General features: G+C 39.7%; 1 protein-coding gene across 1 annotated transcript in view; it reads left to right on the forward strand.

The window, feature by feature from the left end:
• The window catches only part of COL6A6 (collagen type VI alpha 6 chain), a 171,656-nt gene that overhangs the window by 135,997 nt on the left and 12,313 nt on the right, over positions 1–23,346 (forward strand). The window contains exons 33-35 of the mRNA XM_082459201.1: positions 6,213–6,309; positions 9,058–9,729; positions 12,383–12,476. Coding sequence (XP_082315327.1) covers positions 6,213–6,309; positions 9,058–9,729; positions 12,383–12,476 — 863 coding nt within the window. The remainder of the gene's footprint in view (positions 1–6,212; positions 6,310–9,057; positions 9,730–12,382; positions 12,477–23,346) is intronic.

Below are 23,346 nucleotides of genomic sequence, written 5' to 3' on the forward strand. Positions count from 1 at the left end.
AACACCTGCTGGACCTGGCAGAGTGTCCTTCTGGTCACCTGTGTCCACCCAACATGCTGTTTTGTTCTCCATTCATGGGGAAGCCATGAGGAGGGACCCCATGCATCTGCAAAGGGTATTGGAAAATGCAACCTGAACCAGGAGGACAAACGTTTAAAAATTAATTCATATAGAGAAAGGAAAGTGAGAAGTGGCCGAGTCACTGCCTTCAGGTGTGTGGAGGATTATTACTGGAGAAAACTAGCCAGCCAACTCCAAGTTAGCAAAATCTCTTATTAGAGAAACTGGGAAACATAGCAGTGGAAACTCCAGTTTAGATTTGAGTAAGAGCTTTCTGAAGGCAAGATTGACTAACGTTGCCATGGGCCAGATGACTAAATGTAGGTGGTCAAGACACCACCTTTCTCTGAAGGCCTTTTGTAGGGGCGGTCACTCACCTGGCAAGGGTGACTTCTGTCTTTCCTGGAGAACTAGGATTAAGTGGCTTTTTTGAGACCCTCTCCAGCTCCCTAATTTTCTGTGAAAGTGCTAAACTAAGCAGACCAGAATTGAAATATAGTACTCCTCTGTAAAATGCAGAAAGCAGTGCTTGTTTCCTAGCATTGGTGTGAAGAAGAAATGATGTAACTCCATGCACCAGTGCCTAGGACATAGCAAACACTCAAGAATGGTAGCTCTTGCTTTAATTATTATTGTTATCAGTTTCTTGACGGTGAAATAAAATCTGTTTAACTGTATTAAAGTCTGGGTTGTAAAGAAGCTGAAACTGCTATTAGCATCATTGAAACTAACTCAGAATTATGCAAATGAGCAGCCTGATCTATGAGGCTCAGAAAAGAAAATGCACATAAATTAGAAGACTGGGGCCAGCCTATGCTAATGAAGCTGCTTTGAGAGGCAGCGGCTCAAAGATTCTGTAAGTGGATTTGGTTACACACAGAGTCCTCCTAATTCCCTCTGTTTATTGGGAGCGCCCATTGTCCCTTGGCTTTACTTAGTCACAAAATAGGAGACAGCTTAATATCCTGACACAAATGATTGATGGTACTTGCGATACAAATTTAAACAGACGCAATTCCACCTACCCTCTCAAAGGTATGTGCATAGCGTATAACTTTAGAAAAGATATTTTGTTGAGTTTTTCTTTTAAACTTTGGAGTGTTAACAGTCCCACTTAGAGATTTTACCCACATCACCTAGAGACTGCTTGTTCCTTTCTTGAAGGAATTTATCTCAAAAGAGCACCAATGAAGGTTCAGATTCTTGACAATGACTCTCACAGATTGGAGCAGTGTTGGCCCCAACATCCCTTGGGTAGGAAAAGAGTTAGAGTTGCAGACAGAAGTCAGACTTGGTCCCAAGGTTCATTCATCCAACAGATGTTAAGTGAGCAGCTCATATATACCAGGTGCCATCCTAGGCTCTGAGGACACAAGAGTAAGTAGAAAACCAAAAGACCTCACCTATTAGAGGGTGGAGCTATGCAGGGTTGTCTAGAAGGTCTCAAAACAAGTTGATGAGAAGCCAATACCTGACATTGCAGAAGAGAGATGATGTTACTACTTCTCCATTTCCCTCTGTTTCTTTCTTCTACCCATTCTCTTCACTTGCTCTTAAACTGTCATTTATTAGTACTTTAAGAACAGAGCTCAAAATTTTAATGACACAATAAATTTTTATTTGGAGGCCATATCACAAAACCCCTCTTTCGTTTCATAACCATTGTGACTTTTTTGTATCTTGATTCGTCTGAGAGTTCAGTAGAATTCAACTGAAATTTGGAACCTGTGTAGACACGTGTGGCAGGTCTCAGAAGCAGCTGCTCTGAAAACATGGACTCATTTCCCTATGTTTCTGAGCAAATGGGTTGTGTGATCACCATCTTGGAAATTTTTCATGATGGTCTGAAGCCGAGTGATGAGCTGGTCATCCTTCTGGAATGGAAGACCATTTTTGATTGGAAAAACCTCAATCTCATCTCTGTTTTGTCCATAGGGTTTTTCCTTTAAATTTGTTGGGCAATCACCTCTTAATTCTGGTGAAACTTTATTTGCTGCTCGTGAAGAATTCTAATGTGGGCTGGGTCTCCCTTTCTAATATATGTATAAGAAATGTCCCCTTTATAGCTAGCCTTATTTTCTTCCCTTTACTCTGCTGTTTAGCGTTGCAAGCGAGAGAAACATTAGGTGTAATAGTTGACATTACAGATTATTCTAGTGATGAAACAGAGCTGAAATTGGGGGGAGAGAGGGTTAATGGGAAACTTTAGCACTCTGAGCACCCTGCCCTTTTATTTTTAAAAGGATTTCCTTTGTTAATAGAGAATTGTCTAAAGAGTGTTAATGGTATCTTTTTTGAATGCACCAATTCATGGAGCCCCATGATGTTGAGAAAGTAAAGAGCAGGGTATCATCCAGAACGATGTATTGAAGGCTCATATTACCCATCTGTGGATCATCCAAGCTGGTGCATCTTTGAATCCACAAGAAAGTCAGCAATAAGAAAAGTGACCCATAGGACCCTTTTATTTTAAATCCCCAACCCACATTCATCTTGGGGAATTTTTCTGTAATATGCTAATTACAGTTGCTCCAATGACGTGTGGTAGGATGAGTGATCTCTAAGACCACATCTGCCGAACTTTATTGATTAGGAGATTACTTGGGGGAAGGGGAGTGGAGAGCACAGACCCCCTGAGGTCTCTCCCAGAAAAAAAAAAAAAAAAAAGACGCACTAGAATCAATGAGTGGAAAGTATGGCTTTAGGTTGACACCAACATGTTGATACACAGTTAAATGTGAAGCCTAAGTTATCAACTAGTGCCACTGCCAGAAGGATGGAGGTTGCCACATGATAGACATGCAGAACACAAACTAGTGAACAAAGGGCAGCAATCTCTGGGTGACATGGTGATAACACTGTTCCAAATCAAGTTAGAACCCCCTGATGCAAAACTACAGTCAAAGTAGCTCAGGCAGAGGGTGGAAGGTAGGTCTTATGTGGGGAGAGCAAAGTTTTTGTTTTGTTTTGTTTTGTTTTGTTTTTTTAATACACCTTTATTGGAGTATAATTGCTTCACAGTACTGTGTTAGTTTCTGTTTACAACAAAGTGAATCAGCTGTATGTGTACATATATCCCCATATCTCCTCCCTCTTGCGTCTCCCTCCCACCCTCCTTTTCCCACCCCTCTAGGTCGTCGCAAAGCACGGAGCTGATCTCCCTGTGCTATGTTGCTGCTTCCCACTATCTATCTATTTTACATTTGGTAGTGTATATATGTTGATGCTACTCTCACTTCACCCAAGCTTCCCCTTCCATCCCTTGTGTCCTCAAGTCCATTCTCTATGTCTGCGCCTTTATTCCTGCCCTGCCAATAGGTTCATTAGTACCATTTTTTTTTTTGATTCCATATATATGTGTTAGCATACGGTATTTGTTTTTCTCTTTCTGACTTACTTCACTCTGTATGACAGACTCTAGGTCCATCCACCTCACTACAAATAACTCAATTTCATTTCTTTTTATGGCTAAGTAATATTCCATTGTATATATGTGCCACATGTTCTTTATCCATTCATCTGTTGATGGACACTTAAGTTGTTTCCATGTCCTAGCTATTGTAAATAGAGCTGCAATGAACATTGTGGTACATGACTCTTTTTGAATTATGGTTTTCTCAGGGTATATGCCCAGTAGTGGGATTGCTGGGTCATATGGTAGTTCTATTTTTAGTTTTTTAAGGAACCTCCATACTGTTCTCCATAGTGGCTGTATCAGTTTACATTCCCACCAACAGTGCAGGAGGCAAAGTTTAAACTGGAGGCATCTGTATTCCTCCCCACTCTGGGCTCACTTTCCTCATCTATGAAATGGTGAGATTGGCTTCTAAGATTTCTTCTAAGTCAAGCCTTCTGTGACTTTTTTTTCCCGGACCCTGATAGTTGGCAATAAGAAATTACTTTGCCCCTATCAGATGGACTGATCCATGCTCTCTGGATTTGGTTTCCTGGTCCCTCATCACAGTCCAGATGAAGCGATGGCATGATTCACTGGAAATATTGCCCAGACACCTATTAAAAGACGTTAATAATTCAGGCTAATTGTGTCTTCTGGTGGACAAGAATCAAGAGTCAAGACTGTGTTTACAGGTCCCCATTCACAAAATGTCCCCATTTATGTCCCCACCACCTGTCCCTTTTCTGCCACCCGACTATCACAGGGTCTTTTCTTTTTTTAATTAATTTTTATTGGAGTATAGTTGCTTTACAATGTTGTTAGTTTCAGGTGTACAGCAAAGTGAATCAGTTATACATATACATATATCCACTCTTTTTTAGATTCTTTTCCCATATAGGTCATTACAGAGTATTGAGTAGAGTTCCCTGTGCTATACAGTAGGTTCTTATTAGTTATCTATTTTATATACAGTAATGTGTATATGTAAATCCCAATCTCCCAATTTATCCCTCCTACCCCTTGGTAATTATAAGTTTGTTTTCCACATCTGTAACTCTACTTCTGTTTTGTAAATAAGTTCATTTGTACCATTTTTTAAAACTTGCTTATATGTGGAATTTCATCACAGGGTCTTTTCTTTTTCTCTCTTCTCTTAAACCACACGATGCTCACTCTCACTCTGTTTCTTCCCTCTCAGTCTTTGTCAGACACCATACCTTCCTTTCTCTATACATTTGTGCCTAGAAATTTAGCTAAAAGCTTCAGTTACCGCTTATTCCCTCCGAGCCTCCCCCTCTCACCCAGATGGCTTAGGAAGGCAAACAGAGTGGTCTCCCAGAGAGGAATTCAGGGGAGTGCTGATTTCTCCATCTCTTATACGTGGGAGAATAAAAGATGGGCAGAAACAGAGATAACTCTCAGGAAAGCCCCCACCCCCCCTTCCCATGTCCCTTGCTCCTCAGTGAACAACATAGAAGATGACCAGCCTGCAGTCCTGTCCGTGCTCACCACTAAGACGGGGAGATGCACTGCCCTCAGGACCCCAGTTCTGGGTTTCTGATCGGCTCAGGTGTCCATCCCTGATGTAATCTGCTCTGCTGAGAGATGGGGTCACCCCACACCAACACAGCTGCCTGAGTCGCACCTCTGTGGATCAAGTATGGGAAGGAAACTTCCCTGAGAAGGAGGGGAAGGGGTTAGCCAGATGGGCTGTGGATAAAGTATGGGAAGGAAGCTTCCCTGAGAAGGAGGGGAAGGGATTAGCCAGATGGGCTGTGGATAAAGTATGGAAAGGAAGCTTCCCTGAGAAGGAGGGGAGGGGGTTAGCCAGATGGGCTGTGGATAAAGTATGGGAAGGAAGCTTCCCTGAGAAGGAGGGGAGGGGGTTAGCTAGATGTGTTCACAGGGGAGACTAAATGTTGCGTGACACATCTCTGAGGCATTGGGTAGGATCACACCCACAATACGCCTTCAACTGTCAGTGATCTCTGGGTCAATTAACTGGCAAGCTAATTATTCTTCATTATTTGGAGGCTCCATATTGTCTGCCTCTCTCCAGCCTCAAATTCCTCGGGGAGGTTACTAATAATAGGGCCAAATTGGAAAGAGTGGGAAGTTGTTCAGAGGAGAGCTGCCTGGACATGAATCTGGGTCTGCACTTCAAAGCCAGGGTCAATGCCTGGTTCATGGTGGGAACTCAAAGCCAGTTCTAAAGCACATCTGTGATTTCACACAGTTGTCTGGACTTGGGAAGAGGGGTGTCTCTAGTCCTTTTCCTTAAATGGTTTCCATGTCCAGTGTCTTTTGATCAGTCCTTTAACCTTTCTCTGAGCTTCAGTTTCCTCGTCTGTAAAATGGGAATGATGAACTTAAGAACGAACTCACTGGGCTGTGAGTGGAAGTGCTTTGTGGTCTCTGATGACCCACGTGGCACCTACCTGGTGCCAGTAAGTGCTTTACAATTATGAATTCATTTAGTGCCCACGGTAGCCCTGTTAGGGAGTAGTATGACTATTCTGTTCACAGATGTGGAAAGAGAGGCAAAGCCACTTGTCATCCAGCTAAAGAGAAAGTCGTGGGTTAAACCCAGACAGTGCTCTTAGCCCCTCTGCCCTTCAGCCTCCCCGGGACCCTCTTAGAAGGAGGGACCCCTCCCCAACTTCTCTCTGCAGATCTCAGCTCTCTGGACCATCCTGGGAGGTTCCTGCAGCCCCACCCATGAAGCTCTTCTTTCTCTTGCTTCTGCTTCTTGCAGATTGACGACACTGGCAAATTCCAAGTCATCATGGTTCCACACAGGACTGACTCTGCGCCAGCACTAGAGGGACTACAGCGGTGCACTTTCTGCTACGGTGAGACCCACAGGGAGAACATAACTTGATCAGGCCCGTTAAGCAGTGCAGTGAGTCACCATTGGCAGGAGCGGCTGCAACTTGGCAGCAGAGGCGCTAGTGGCCTTGGGAGGATCTCTGGGGCTCCGGCCTCACTTCGCCACACAACCTCATCCACAGATGGAGCCTCTCAGCTCATGCAGCTTCTAGGAAACAGGAATCATTTTTAGAAAAACTTAGCCTGTCCCGTTGCCAACTTTTTCATGCTGTATATTTATGAGTTTTCTAAATCTCAAATGTTCACAACCCCAAAGAAATGCTTTACAGTGGGAGTGGAAATTAGCAGAAATTCATACATTTCTCTTTGGAAAGAGGTTTTCTCAGTCTCCCAAATGTTAAGCATCAGAAAGATTTGCAATGCTGGTTTGTCTGTGGTTGTTTTATACACAATCTATAGGTCTAGCTGGAGAACTGGACAGACCTGTATTTGAGTATTCTAATAATTTGAATGTTCTAATAATTATAAACAGAGTGGGACCCACTGAGGTTACTGGTGGGTGTGATAGCTTACAGTTATCAGACATTCATTATTAGCCACACACTGCTCTAATTGCTTTATGTAACACTGATGGTGATGATGATGATACTTAATGCTTAGGCTATTGGGTTTATTGTGTTCTAAGCACTCTTCTCATTGTTTCATTCGATCCTTATAATCACCCTAAAATGTTTGAAAGGTTATTAGCTCCATTTTACAGATGAGATGAAATAGTTTGCTCACAGCCAGATCAAACCCGAGAAAGCTGGCGTTAAGACACCTGCAATTTATGAGAAACACAGATCCTATTATGCTGTTCCCTGAAACTCTGTATTTGGCCTTGAAGAAAATGCTTAATTCCTCTCCTTCTGCATGTGTGTCAATGAGATGCTCATTCTGGTCATGTGAGTGACTTCACAGGGAGGTGACAACTCCAAGAGAGAAGTGGGATTTCTCCTAATAACCCTCTCTTCCTTCTGTCTTCCCCTCTGCTGCCCTCTGATCATTTCCTCCCCCAGCCACCTGAAGAGCTCACCACACCACGGGCAGATACATCCCCCTCGAGCTCTCAGCTGTGCATAGACACATCAGTGATGCATGTGCTGGTCTGATGCATGGTCAGAAGTTGCCAGTGTGTGTCTGGGGATATATTTTGGCTCCATTTCCTGGCTTAAATCCTTGTTTTGTCTCTGAGGCATATAATGGAAGGTATTTTGGCTGTTGTTTCCTGCAATTAAGAAACCCCACAAAATTGAGTAAATGGGCAGGCTACTGTCCCTGATTTTAGAAACTGCCTTGCACACAGGTGACTGTGCTGTCATCTGACTGTTAAACAGCATCATCAAATTTTATTGAATTTTAAGAAGGGAATCATAACTTGTTCAGAGCTTATATCTTTATTGAGTCCATGAGTAAGACTGAAGTTCTGAAGTTTGCTCCATCCCCTTAGGACCTGCACTCTAGTTATTAACCTTTCATCTGATAGCTTTTGTTCATGGCCAGGCCCGTATCTAAGTACTGGCTGTCCGCACGTGTGTTTTTCCATTTCTCTTTAGTTTTTAAAGAGAAAATTCTCTTTAATTCTCATCCTTAACCATCAACTGTTATTGGAAATCTAGGATTGCAGAATATCAACCCTGAAAGGGCTCTCTGGGTGAATCTAATCCAAGCACCTAGTTGTGCAGAATTAAGGCCCAGTCTTGGCTTGGACAGGGGCGCACAGCATGTTTGTTACTGGGGGCAGCTAGACCAGAACCCAGGCACCCTGGCTCTCAGGCCAAGGGGCCTCCCCTCTGCTGTACTATGTGGCCTTGCTTCAAACAGTTCCACACTGACTTCATACGCAGACCCTTCTAGAAATGCTGGTGTCTCCTTTGGCAAAATAACTCTATTCTCCCACCCTCAGACTTCAGTAAAATTAGAAGATTAGGTGACCTCTAAGATCCTTTCATTTCCAAGTTATTTTTTATTCCTCTGAATATTCATTGTGGTCAGGTTCAATAAATTAATGCATGCTCTGTTTTTATTACTATACCTTTTTTTAAATGAGATATGCATAATTATTAAAATGACCTCATATTTTATGAAAGTCCGTTAACATGTAGTATTTATATTCGTTAATTTAACAAACACATACTGAGCTTTCAACTAATGGGTACTTTGGACATAAGACATGAGTGGTAGTTTTGTCCTTAATGTCTCTGCATAGATAGACTTAGAGTTATAAACCTTTATTTAAATTGAAATAAAAGATGCATTGCTTTTTTCACTCTTACTTTTTAAACAGGTTACTTTTCATAGTAAAGCAGTGTGCGTGGGATGATAGGGGTCATTGGTTTAATCTGTATATTGTCAATTAGAGAGATCATTAGTTTTTATGTCATGATACAGTATATCATGTACAATCATGAGATGAATTGTCCACGTCAATCTTTATAAACTTAAAGCAGAGCCAAGATGAAACTTCTGTTGAAAGCAACCTAGTTTTAAAAAGTCAGATAATATTAGTGAATGGAACTCAAGACACGGGCTGTGTATAAAAATCTGTATTTTGGGAATCAAAATGAAAACCACGTACTAGGAAATCTTCCTGTTGCTAACCTCAAAGTCATTTAGTTACTACTTTAACATCAAAGATTATGCAGCTTCCAAATGTTGAAATGTTTGAGATGCTATCTCTTCCTTTTCTGTCCGTTTCTGTTTAGTAACCCTAAGTGACTTTTGGTCTGCAGATGTATGCAAGCCGGATGCTTCTTGCGACCAAGCCAGACCACTCGCCGTGCAATCTTACATGGACGCTGCTTTCCTTCTGGATGGCTCCCGGCATGTGGGAAATGCAGAATTTGAAGAGATAAGAGGCTTCCTGGGAGCACTGTTAGATCACTTTGAAATCACCCCAGAGCCTGAGACCTCTGTCACTGGAGACCGGGTGGCCCTATTAAGCCACGCTCCCCCCCACTTCCTACCCAACACTCAGAGGAGTCCCGTTAGAAGTGAATTCAACCTTACCACCTACAAGAGTAAACGCCTCATGAAGAGGCACGTGGAAGAATCAGTTCAGCAGCTCAATGGAGATGCTTTTATTGGTCATGCCTTACAGTGGACTCTGAACAATGTCTTCTTGAGTACACCCAATCTGAGAAGAAATAAAGTCATTTTTGTGATATCTGCTGGGGAAACCAGTCACTTGGATAGGGAAACCTTAAAGAAAGAATCCTTGAGAGCCAAGTGTCAAGGTTATGCCTTATTTGTGTTTTCCCTTGGCCCTTCTTGGAACGACCAGGAACTGGAAGATCTAGCCAGCTACCCTTTGGATCACCACTTGGTCCAGCTTGGCCGCATTCATAAGCCTGACCATAGATATGGTGTGAAGTTTGTGAAGGCCTTTATAAGCTCAGTCAGGCGTAAGTCATAAAATCTGTTCTTTCTTACACATTAAGAGTATACTTGGTATTCCCCAAAGAAGGGCTGATGAGTTGACATGGATTCTTGGAGACCTCTGTCTTCAAGACAGAGTTGCTGTCTGCAGGGTCAGCAAGGAAAATATGTAATGATGGATGTGGAGGGAGGAAGCCTCTGATTTCTAAGCATTGAATTTTCTGGCTCATTTTTTTTATGCTTCTGGTTCCTATGGAGAAACAATCATAACAAGCAGTTGCTCGCATATCTGTCTACATGGAGCAGCACAGTCTGGGGGTGTGATGTCACAGCCTGGATGTTAGCTACAAAGTAGAAACCCTTGGCATGTAACATTGTCACGCTGCCCTTTGATGGAAAGTTTGACCGGTTAACACCCCAAAAGAGAGAGCCAGAGAAAAATTCAACAATCCTTGGCTTTGCTTTTACAAGTTCCAAAGGCAGAGTTTGAAGTATTAGGAGATACCATTTTACCTGTCAGAATAAAAGATACATCCTTGCAAAACTTTCTTAGCTTTGTTAATGAGTTTTTATGATGCCAGTAATTAGTGTAACTGGTGCCCATGAAAAAGAAAAGTGGGCTGTATTTCTTGGAGTGAGCTTGCCTTGAAAGTATGCAATTCATTTTGAATGCAACAGGATGGACTAAGAGAAGCTATGTCCTCATATGACTCTGGAGGTTGAAGAAAAGCACTGTCAGATTTCTGATCATTTTTGTGGTGAATTTCCTTTTGGAGTACAGATAAAGGAAAGTGAACACACAGGCTAAAGGGCACCCAGTGTAGCTTAAGGAAAATTCTGACTGTGTCTCAAACTTGTCACTGACATTCATGGTGAGACCAGTTAAGGCTGCAAAGACACGGACTAGTCAGGGTCAGGGAGGTCTGAGGAGCCTTGGGAAATGGTTGGCGGGACTAATGTCATGTCCTCTGGTCCTCTGCTACTCTAGGTGTGAGTCTAGGACCAACATCCTAGCATCACCTGGGAACTTGTGAAAAATGCAGAATTGCAGGCCCCACCCCAGACATTTTGTTCCAGAATCTGCATTTTATCAAGATCCCCATGCGATTCATATGTACATTATAGATTGAGAAATACTGGTATAGGAGCAGGTCCTCCCAGAATGAAATTTGTGTGGATGGGTTCTGGAATAGAATCCAGAAAGAGGAGCTAGAAATAAATAAGGGAAAAAATAAATGAAGGCCAGGGGTCATTCTGAAAAAAGAAATCACAAGGCATTTGTAAGGGTAAAACAAAAGAACACTGTGAAAGACTCTCAGCAACTTGTAAAGAAATACTCCTTATGAGGCAGAAAGTTGAAAGGAAGTTAAGATGGAATTTCCTTCCCCAGCTCAGCAAAATTCTCAGTGGTGTTTCATGGTAACTAGTCAAACTATATGATTAGATAAATGACACCCCCTCCATCACCCACGGAAAGAGGAGGAGATGTTTTAAGAAGAATTATTTGGGGTTTAAAGTTTTCTAAGACTTTAACTATCTAGAAATCTCCAATCTTTAAACTATAGCTGTGAAAGTACAAAAAGTTGAAAAGACTTTAACATAATCATATTCAATCCTACATGCTCCATTCAATAGCAGGCCCCCAGACCCACACTCACCCCTCAACATTAACATGTATGTATTAGGTACCTACTCTGAGCCACTCACTGTTGAGGTATGGGGTATCAAGGAGGGACCAAAACAGATGTGGTCCTTACCCTCCTAGGCATCCCAGTCTAGCTCCCTCTCTAAGTGACTCTTTTTTATCACACTACTGTGACAGAATTGGCTATCAGACACAGTTCACATCAGAATCGACATATTTTCTATGCAAAACTACTGACTGACAACCTTAGAGTTAAGACAGATAATTAAAAATCAGATATACATAAAGGAAACATCACAGTCTTGGCCACTCAATCTAGAAACACACAGCCCAATCTACAATAGCAGCTCAGAAGGTAGTGCTGGATCACAGCCCACGACCAACTTGCTACTTATGACGACCTGGGACCACCAGGAAAAGATTAAATCGTGTTTAACACACAATTAAATTAAATGCTTCAAGGAAATAATAATGCATTTTTTAAAGTTTCTCATCAAAAAATGGTTTTTTAGTGTTTAAATGGTGTGGGAAGAGGCATGCTTTCATATTATGAAAAATTAATATACTTCAGATGAAATGAATTATAATGAATTAAACCCAAGATGGCACTGTGGTTACTGTTGTTGTTAATGATATGGAGACCATAAAGGAAATATCCTTTTCCCTTTGCATTTTAATATTCCAAAGGAGCAAGTAAAAAATAACTATTCTGATTAGTTCATGTCAGAGGCTAGACTGTTAGGATGGGCTTGTGATTTCTCCTCTAACGTTTGATGGACTTTAGCAGCTAAGGGCATCTTATGGAAAAGTAAGTTGACTTTTCCACCTATAAATTTGACAGTCATGCATTTTCTAAACCCTATTTTAGAGACTACCCTGAGAAATCTGCTTTCATCTCATATGGCCACCTTAGTTGGTGTCTTCCTTTGATGGATGTTGAAAACAGTGAAGGGACAATTTGCATGCAGAGCAGATTGCTGTAATGTTAATTGCTGTGAATAAGAGTCCCCTCACATATTTTTTTTTCTTCCTAGGGGCAATCAACAAATATCCACCAATAAACATCAAAGCAAAGTGCTACAGACTCAGCTCTGCAGATCCGCAGCAGCCCCTGCGCCAGTTGCAAAGGTATTACCTGCTTGGTATTACTTGATAAATGAATGTGCCCCCTTCCTCCTCCTCCTTTTCTCCCTCTTCTCTATCCTATTTGGACAAAATCTACCACTACATGATAATAAAATATAATTTGAGGGAACGAGAGATAATAAAAAATGACCAGGTTGATCTGAAAACAATCAAATAAGAGTTTTTTAAAATAGAAAATCTAAGTGTTGAACTAAAACAACCAATGGGACACCCCAGTGGCAATGAGCGGACCTGATAACCAGATCTTGGTTTCTAAGTATCATTCCCCACTAAAAGGAACCAGGTTTCTTGGAGAAATAACTAATCCTAGGCTGTAACAGGGAAAGTACAATGTGAGCCTGGAACATTTGTTATGCCAGAAAGCAAGAAAGTAGCAAAAACTGTCATGTCAAAAGGACAAAGGAGTTGTCTTGAAAGGGTTCCCACTGGCCCAATTTTGAACAATTTGAACATCAGAAAGACTAATGATGGTAATGGATTACAACACTGAATTTTAAAAACCCACAAATCTATCTAGAGACCCAAAAAGAGAGGAAGGGAGGAAAAGTTCTTTTTTATAGACGTATACTAGCTAATAAATACAGAAAAAGTGGTAGAATTAGAAAATTACCAATTTGTAATCCCTATTGTAATAACTGAGTCAGGCAAGGATCAAGGAATGCTAAAACCAGTGGGTGACAAGTTGGGGGGCAGGCTATTTACAGTCCCACAGAACCCCTCACATATTTATTAATGACAGAGGGGAAGTGTGCCTTTACATGGTGAGGTCTGGCCGTAGCCACTGTAACCAGGATATGACACTATGTGTCTCCTGAGGGGAGGCAGGGGGAGATACAGTATCACCCATGTGGGATTCTGGCTGGAGATGTTTGACCCAAGTCTAATAATGAGGAAACCATTGGACAATCCAGAATATGGGATGTTCTTCAGAACAGCCGGCCTATATTCTTCCTAGGTTTCAATGTCATGAACAGCAGAGGGATGTGAGTTAGTGTCCTAGAATTGGAGAAACTACAGAGACATAACAGCCAAATGTAGTGGTGTGAACCTTGATTGGATCCTAGATTAGGAAAAAAAGCTTATATTAATGACATTTGGGGGATAATTGGGGAAATTTGAGTATGAACAATATGTTGGGTAATATTATTTATTCATGTGAATTTCCTTATGTGTGGTAATAGTATCATGTTTGTGTGAGAGAATGTCTTTTTTCTTGAGAGCGGTATGCTGAAGTATTTAAGAGTAACATGGACCCACCACCAGAGCCTCCCATCAAGCCTCTTAGATAGCCTCAACCACCAGAGGACAGACAGCAGAAGCAAGAAAAACTACAATCCTGCAGCCTGTGGACCAAAACCCACAGTTACAGAAAGATAGACAAGATGAAAAGGCAGAGGGCTATATATCAGATGAAGGAACAAGAAAAAAACCCCAGAAAAACAACTAAATGAAGTGGAGATAGGCAACCTTCCAGAAAAACAATTCAGAATAATGATAGTGAAGATGATCCAGGACATCGGAATAAGAATGGAGGCAAAGATTGAGAAGATGCAAGAAATGATTAACAAAGACCTAGAAGAATTAAAGAACAAACAAACAGAGATGACCAATACAATAACTGAAATGAAAACTACACTAGAAGGAATCAATAGCAGAATAACTGAGGCAGAAGAACGGATAAGTGACCTGGAAGACAGAATGGTGGAATTCACTGCTGCAGAACAGAGTAAAGAAAAAAGAATGAAAAGAAATGAAGACAGCCTAAGAGACCTCTGGGACAACATTAAACGCAACAACATTCACATTATAGGGGTCCCAGAAGGAGAAGAGAGAGAGAAAAAGCCAGAGAAAATATTTGAAGAGATTATAGTCGAAAACTTCCCTAACATGGGAAAGGAAATAGCCACCCAAGTCCAGGAAGCGCAGAGAGACCCATACAGGATAAACCCAAGGAGAAACACGCCGAGACACATAGTAATCAAAATGGCAAAAATTAAAGACAAAGAAAAATTATTGAAAGCAGCAAGGGAAAAACAACAAATAACATACAAGGGAACTCCCATAAGTTTAACAGCTGATTTCTCAGCAGAAACTCTACAAGCCAGAAGGGAGTGGCATGATATACTTAAAGTGATGAAAGGGAAGAACCTACAACCAAGATTACTCTACCCGGCAAGGATCTCATTTAGATTTGATGGAGAAATCAAAAGCTTTACAGACAAGCAAAAGCTAAGAGAATTCAGCACCACCAAACCAGCTCTACAACAAATGCTAAAGGAACTTCTCTAAGTGGGAAACACAAGAGAAGAAAAGGACCTACAAAAACAAACCGAAAACAATTAAGAAAATGGTCATAGGAACATACATATCGATAATTACCTTAAACGTGAATGGATTAAATGCTCCAACCAAAAGACACAGGCTTGCTGAATGGATACAAAAACAAGACCCATATATATGCTGTCTACAAGAGACCCACTTTAGACCTAGGGACACATACAGACTGAAAGTGAGGGGATGGAAAAAGATATTCCATGCAAATGGAAATCAAAAGAAAGCTGGAGTAGCTATACTAATATCAGATAAAATAGACTTTAAAGTAAAGAATGTTACAAGAGACAAAGAAGGACACTATATAATGATCAAGGGATCAATCCAAGAAGAAGATATAACAATTATAAATATATATGCACCCAACATAGGAGCACCTCAATACATAAGGCAACTGCTAACAGCCATAAAAGAGGAAATTGACAGTAACACAATAATAGTGTGGGGCTTTAACACCTCACTTACACCAAAGGACAGATCATCCAAAAAGAAAATAAATAAGGAAACAGAAGCTTTAAATGACACAATAGACCAGATAGATTTAATTGATATTTATAGGACATTCCATCCAAAAACAGCAGATTACACGTTCTTCTCAAGTGCGCATGGAACATTCTCCAGGATAGATCACATCTTGGGTCACAAATCAAGCCTCAGGAAATTTAAGAAAATTGAAATCATATCAAGCATCTTTTCTGACCACAATGCTATGAGATTAGAAATGAATTACAGGGAAAAAAACGTAAAAAAGGCAAACACATGGAGGCTAAACAATACGTTACTAAATAACCAAGAGATCACTGAAGAAATCAAAGAGGAAATCAAAAAATACCTAGAGACAAATGACAATGAAAACACGACGACCCAAAACCTATGGGATGCAGCAAAAGCAGTTCTAAGAGGGAAGTTTATAGCTATACAAGCCTACCTAAAGAAACAAGAAAAATCTCAAGTAAACAATCTAACCTTACACCTAAAGAAACTAGAGAAAGAAGGATAAACAAAACCCAAAGTTAGCAGAAGGAAAGAAATCATAAAGATCAGAGCAGAAATAAATGAAATAGAAACAAAGAAAACAATAGCAAAGATCAATAAAACTAAAAGCTGGTTCTTTGAGAAGATAAACAAAATTGATAAGCCATTAGCCAGACTCATCAAGAAAAAGAGGGAGAGGACTCAAATCAGTAAAATCAGAAATGAAAAAGGAGAAGTTACAACACACACTGCAGAAATACCAAGCATCCTAAGAGACTACTACATGCAACTTTATGCCAATAAAATGGACAACCTGGAAGAAATGGACAAATTCTTAGAAAGGTATAACCTTCCAAGGCTGAACCAGGAAGAAACAGAAAATATGAACAGACCAATCACAAGCAATGAAATTGAAACTGTGATTAAAAATCTTCCAACAAACAAAAGTCCAGGACCAGATGGCTTCACAGGTGAATTCTATCAAACATTTAGAGAAGAGCTAACACCTATCCTTCTCAAACTCTTCCAAAAAATTGCAGAGGAAGGAACACTCCCAAACTCATTCTATGAGACCACCATCACCCTGATACCAAAACCAGACAAAGACACTACAAGGAAAGAAAATTACAGACCATTATCACTGATGAATATAGATGCAAAAATCCTCAACAAAATACTAGCAAACAGAATCCAACAACACATTAAAAGGATCATACACCACGATCAAGTGGGATTTATCCCAGGGATGCATGAATTCTTCAATATACGCAAATCAATCAATGTGATACACCATATTAACAAATTGAACAAGAAAAACCATATGATTATCTCAGTAGATGCAGACAAAGCTTTTGACAGAATTCAACACCCATTTATGATAAAAACTCTCCAGAAAGTGGGCATAGAGGGAACCTACCTCAACATAATAAAGGCCCTATATGACAAACCCACAGCAAACATCATTCTCAATGGTGAAAAACTGAAAGCATTTCCTCTAAGATCAGGAACGAGACAAGGATGTCCACTCTCACCACTGTTATTCAACATAGTTCTGGAAGTCCTAGCCACAGCAATCAGAGAAGAAAAAGAAATAAAAGGAATACAATTTGGAAAAGAAGAAGTAAAACTGTCACTGTTTGTGGATGACATGATATTATACATAGAGAATCCTAAAACTGCCACCAGAAAACTGCTAGAGCTAATTAATGAATATGGTAAAGTTGCAGGATACAAAATTAATGCACAGAAATCTCTTGCATTCCTATACACTAATGATGAAAAATCTGAAAGAGAAATTATGGAAACACTCCCATTTACCATTGCAACAAAAAGAATAAAATACCTAGGAATAAACCTACCTAGGGAGACAAAAGACCTGTATGCAGAAAACTATAAGACACTGATGAAAGAAATTAAAGATGATACCAACAGATGGAGAGATATACCATGTTCTTGGATTGGAAGAATCAACATTGTGAAAATGACTATACTACCCAAAGCAATCTACAGATTCAATGCAATCCCTATCCAATTACCAATGGCATTTTTTACGGAGCTAGAACAAATCATCTTAAAATTTGTATGGAGACACAAAAGACCCCGAATAGCCAAAGCAGTCTTGAGGGAAAAAAACGGACCTGGAGGAATCAGACTCCCTGACTTCAGACTATACTACAAAGCTACAGTAATCAAGACAATATGGTACTGGCACAAAAACAGAAACATAGATCAATGGAACAAGATAGAAAGCCCAGAGATAAACCCACGCACCTATGGTCAACTAATCTATGACAAAGGAGGCAAAGATATACAATGGAGAAAAGACAGTCTCTTCAATAAGTGGTGCTGGGAAAACTGGACAGCTACATGTAAAAGAATGAAATTAGAATACTCCCTAACACCATACACAAAAATAAACTCAAAATGGATTCGAGACCTAAATGTAAGACTGGACACTATAAAACTCTTAGAGGAAAACATAAGAAGAACACTCTTTGACATAAATCACAGCAAGATCTTTTTTGATCCACCTCCTAGAGTAATGGAAATAAAAACAAAAATAAACAAATGGAACCTAATGAAACTTCAAAGCTTTTGCACAGCAAAGGAAACCATAAACAAGACGAAAAGACAACCCTCAGAATGGGAGAAAATATTTGCAAAGGAATCAACGGACAAAGGATTAATCTCCAAAATATATAAACAGCTCATTCAGCTCAATATTAAAGAAACAAACACCCCAATCCAAAAATGGGCAGAAGACCTAAATAGACAGTTCTCCAAAGAAGACATACAGACGGCCACGAAGCACATGAAAAGATGCTCAACATCACTAATTATTAGAGAAATGCAAATCAAAACTACAATGAGGTATCACCTCACACCAGTTAGAATGGGCATCATCAGAAAATCTACAAACAACAAATACTGGAGAGGGTGTGGAGAAAAGGGAACCCTCTTGCACTGTTGGTGGGAATGTAAATTGATACAGCCACTATGGAGAACAATATGGAGGTTCCTTAAAAAACTAAAAATAGAATTACCATATGACCCAGCAATCCCACTACTGGGCATATACCCAGAGAAAACCATAATTCAAAAAGACACATGCACCCGAATGTTCATTGCAGCACTATTTACAATAGTCAGGTCATGGAAGCAACCTAAATGCCCATCAACAGACGAATGGATAAAGAAGAAGTGGTACATATATACAATGGAATATTACTCAGCCATAAAAAGGAACGAAATTGAGTCATTTGTTGAGACGTGGATGGATCTAGAGACTGTCATACAGAGTGAAGTAAGTCAGAAAGAGAAAAACAAATATTGTATATTAACGCATGTATGTGGAACCTAGAAAAATGGTACAGATGAGCCGGTTTGCAGGGCAGAGGTTGAGACACAGATGTAGAGAATGGACATATGGACACCAAGGGGGGAAAACTGCAGTGGGGTGGGGATGGTATTGTGCTGAATTGGGCAATTGGGATTGACATGTATACACTGATGTGTATAAAATTGATGCCTAATAAGAACCTGCAGTATAAAAAACAAACAAACAAAACAAAACAAAAAAAAAACAAAACAACAACAAAAAAAATTAGAGTGGAATGTGCCTGAATAAACCCACAAAAAAAAAAAAAAGAGTAACATGCATGGTGGCTGCAACCTACTTTCAGATGGTTTCCTAAAAGGAAGTAAAGTGTGTGTGTATGCATATATATGTGTGTATATAGATATATATATGTATATATGTGTACACTCACACAGAGTAGTGAGATGGTAACGGGTGGAGAACCATCTAGATCAGGGGTCCCTCACCCCTGGGCCAAGGACCAGTACCTGTTAGGAACAGGGCTGCACAGCAGGAGGTGAGCAGCGGGAGAGCCAGCAAAGCTTCATCTGCTGCTCCCCATCGCTCACGTTACCACCTGAACCATTTCCCCACACCCCCTGTCCATGGAAAAATTGTCTTCCATGAAACCAGTCCCTGGTGAAAAGTTGGGGACCACTGATCTAGATGAAAGATATACCAGTATTTATTCATGGTTCTCTGATCTTTATAATATTCTGTGAATTTGACAATTTTCAAAGTAAAAAGATAACTTGTAAAACTCAGTGGATGGATTAAACAGATCAACAGACACATCTGAAGAGAAACATAATGAACTGGAAAAATAAAGCTGAAGAAATTACTCAGAATGCAAAGAAGATAAATAAATATAAGAAGTTTAGAGACAGAACAGATTGGAAAGATCTAACCTATAGCTAAGTGGAATTCTAGAAAGATGAAATAGAAATAACAAATGAGAGACAGTATTCAAAGACATAAAGGTAAGATCATTTTCAAGAACTTATGAGAGACATGAATTAAAAGATGAAGAAAAGACAAGGTATAACAGTCAGGATAAATAGAAAGAAACAGCAGTTGGAATGGTGTAGGGGAATGCAGAACACCAGGATGAAGAAAACTTAAAAGCAGCCAGAAATAAAGAGTAGGACATCTGCAGAGAAACTATAATTAGGCTGGCAGCTGAATAATCAGTAGCAGTAGTAGAAACCACAAAACTATTGAGAACATTTTAAATAGTGGGAATAAAATTTTGCCAACTTAGCAAAACTGTCTTTCAAAAATAATGGGGGTTTCCCTGGTGGTACAGTGGTTAAGAATCTGCCTACCAATGCAGGGGACACAGGTTCGAGCCCTGGTCCAGGAAGATCCCACATGCCATGGAGCAACTAAGCCCACACGCCGCTACTGAGCCCATGCACCACAACTACTGAAGCCCTCGCACCTAGAGCCCATGCTCCACAATAAGAGAAGCCACCGCAATGAGAAGCCTGCACACCACAACGAAGAGTAGCCCCAGCTCACCACAACTAAAGAAAGCCTGTGTGCAGCAACAAAGACCCAATGCAGCCAAAAATAAATAAATAAATTTATAAAAAATAAAAATGGTGAAACAAAGGCAATTTAGAAAGACAAAAACAATAGTTCATCACAAAAAGACCTTTGCTAAAGGAACTTCTAAAGTATGTACTTCAGGGACTTCCCTGGTGGTCCAGTGGTTAAGAATTGCCTTCCAATGCAGAGGACATGGGTTAGATCCCTGGTAGGGGAACTAAGATCCCGTGCCCCAGGACAACTAAGCCCACACACCACAACTACTGAGCCCACACGCTCTGGAGCCTGTGCACCACAACTAGAGAGAAGCCCATGCACCACAACGAAGGTCCCTCATGCTGCAACTAAGACCCAAGGCAGCCTAATTAATTAATTAATTAATTAATTTTTAAAAAGACTCTGTGCTCCTAATGCAGGGGGCTCAGGATTAAAAAAAAAAAAAAAGTATGTGCATTAAGGAAAATAAAGACCACAGAAGGAAGGCTGTGATGCAAGAATAGTAGATGATTAAAAAATTGTCAATATTTAGGTAAATCTAAATAAGTGTTGTACTTTTAAATAATAGTAACATCAAATTTGTGGGGTTACCAAAAAGCTGTACTTGTTAACAAAGCTATGAAAATAAAACATTTGGCCATTGGTGGCTTTAACAGAAAAAACAAGTTGTACTAAGACTATAAATGTAAGTATTAATAAATATTAATTATTTATACATGAGAAAAGACATTGAACAATAAAATTATCTTTTGTTATTAAAAAACGAAGCCTTGAGCTTTAAAGGGAAAAAAAACAGCACTGAAAAAAGGGGCAATAATATGTCATGGGGAAGTGAATGGAATTAAAGTGTTCTAGGAATTTGTGTTGTTTGGGCTGGTGGTTAGGCTACTGAAGACTCTTTTAAAAATACATTAAGAACATACATATCGATAACTACCTTAAATGTAAATGGATTAAATGATTTAACCAAAAGACATAGACTGGCTGAATGGATACAAAAACAAGACCTGTATACATGCTGTCTGCAAGAGACACACTTCAGACCTAGGGACACATACAGACTGAAAGTGAGGGGATGGAAAAGATATTCATGAAAATGGAAATCAAAAGAAAGCTGGAGTGGCAATTCTCATATGAGAAAAAATAGACTTTAAAATAAAGACTATTACAAGAGACAAAGAAGGACACTACATAATGATCAAGGGATCAATCCAAGAAGAAGATATAACAATTGTAAATATTTATGCACCTGACATAAGGGCACCTCAACACATAAGGCAAATGCGAACAGCCATAAAAGGGGAAATCGACAGTAACACAATCATACTAGGGGACTTTAACACCCCACTTTCACCAATGGACAGATCATCCAAAATGAAAATAAATAAGGAAACACAAGCTTTAAATGATACATTAAACAAGATGGACTTAATTGACATTTATAAGACATTCCACCAAAAACAACAGAATACACTTTCCTCTCAAGTACTCATGGAACATTCCCCAGGATAGATCATATCTTGGGTCACAAATCAAGCCTTGGTAAATTTAAGAAAATTGAAATCCTTTCAAGTATCTTTTCTGACCACAGTGCTATGAGACTAGATATCAGTTACAGGAAAAAATCTGTAAAAAATATAAACACATGGAGGCTAAACAGTACACTACTAAATAACCAAGAGATCACTGAAGAAATCAAAGAGGAAATCAAAAAATACCTAGAAACAAATGACAATGAAAACACGGCAACCCAAAACCTATGGGATGCAGCAAAAGCAGTTCTAAGAGGGAAGTTTATAGCAATACAAGCCTACCTCAAGAAACAAGAAAAATCTCAAATAAAGAACATAACCTTACACCTAAAGCAATTAGAGAAAGAAGGACAAAAACAAACCCCAAAGTTAGCAGAAGGAAAGAAATCATAAACATCAGATCAGAAATAAATAAAAAAGAAATGCAGAAACCTATAGCAAAGATCAATAAAACTAAAAGCTGGTTCTTTAAGAAGATAAACAAAATTGATAAACCATTAGCCAGACTCATCAAAAAAAGAAAAAAAAGGAGAAGACTCAAACCAATAGAATTAGAAATGAAAAGGGAGAAGCAACAACTGACACTGCAGAAATACAAAGGATCATGAGAGATTACTACAAGCAACTATTTGCCAATAAAATGGACAATTTGGAAGAAATGGACAAATTCTTAGAAAAGCACAACCTTCCGGGACTGAACCAGGAAGAAATAGAAAATATCAACAGACCAATCACAAGCACTGAAATTAAAACTGTGATTAAAAATCTTCCAACAAACAAAACCCAGGACCAGATGGCTTCACAGGCGAATTCTATCAAACATTTAGAGAAGAGCTAACACCTATCCTTATCAAATTCTTCCAAAATATAGCAGAGGGGGGAATTCTCCCAAACTCATTCTAGGATGCCACCATCACCCTGATACCAAAACCAGACCAAGAAGCCACAAAGAAAGAAAACTACAGGCCGATATCACTGATGAACATAGATGCAAAAATCCTCAACAAAATACTAGCAAACAGAATCCAACAGCGTATTAAAAGGGTCATACACCATGATCCAGTGGGGTTTATCCCAGGAATGAAAGAATTCTTCAATATATGCAAATCAATCAATGTGATACACCATATTAACAAATTGAAGGTGCAAAACCATATGACCATCTCAATAGATGCAGAAAAAGCTTTTGACAAAATTCAACACCCATCTATGATAAAAACTCTCCAGAAAGCAGGTATAGAGGGAACCTACCTCAACATAATAAAGGCCATATATGACAAACCCACAGCCAACATCTTTCTCAATGGTGAAAAACTGAAACCAATTCCTCTAAGATCAGGAATAAGAGAAGGTTGCCCACTCTTACCACTATTATTCAACATAGTTTTGGAAGTTTTAGCCACAGTAATCAGAGAAGAAAAAGAAACAAAAGGAATCAAAATTGGAAAAGAAGAAGTAAAGCTGTCACTGTTTGCAGATGACATGATACTATACATAGAGAATCCTAAAGATGCCACCAGAAAACTACTAGAGCTAATCAATGAATTTGGTAAAACAGCAGGCTACAAAATTAACGCACAGAAATCTCTTGCATTCCTATACAGTAATG

The sequence above is a fragment of the Balaenoptera physalus genome, assembly GCF_965194825.1.
Source record: "Balaenoptera physalus genome assembly, chromosome: 4".
NCBI classification, from domain to species: domain Eukaryota; kingdom Metazoa; phylum Chordata; class Mammalia; order Artiodactyla; family Balaenopteridae; genus Balaenoptera; species Balaenoptera physalus.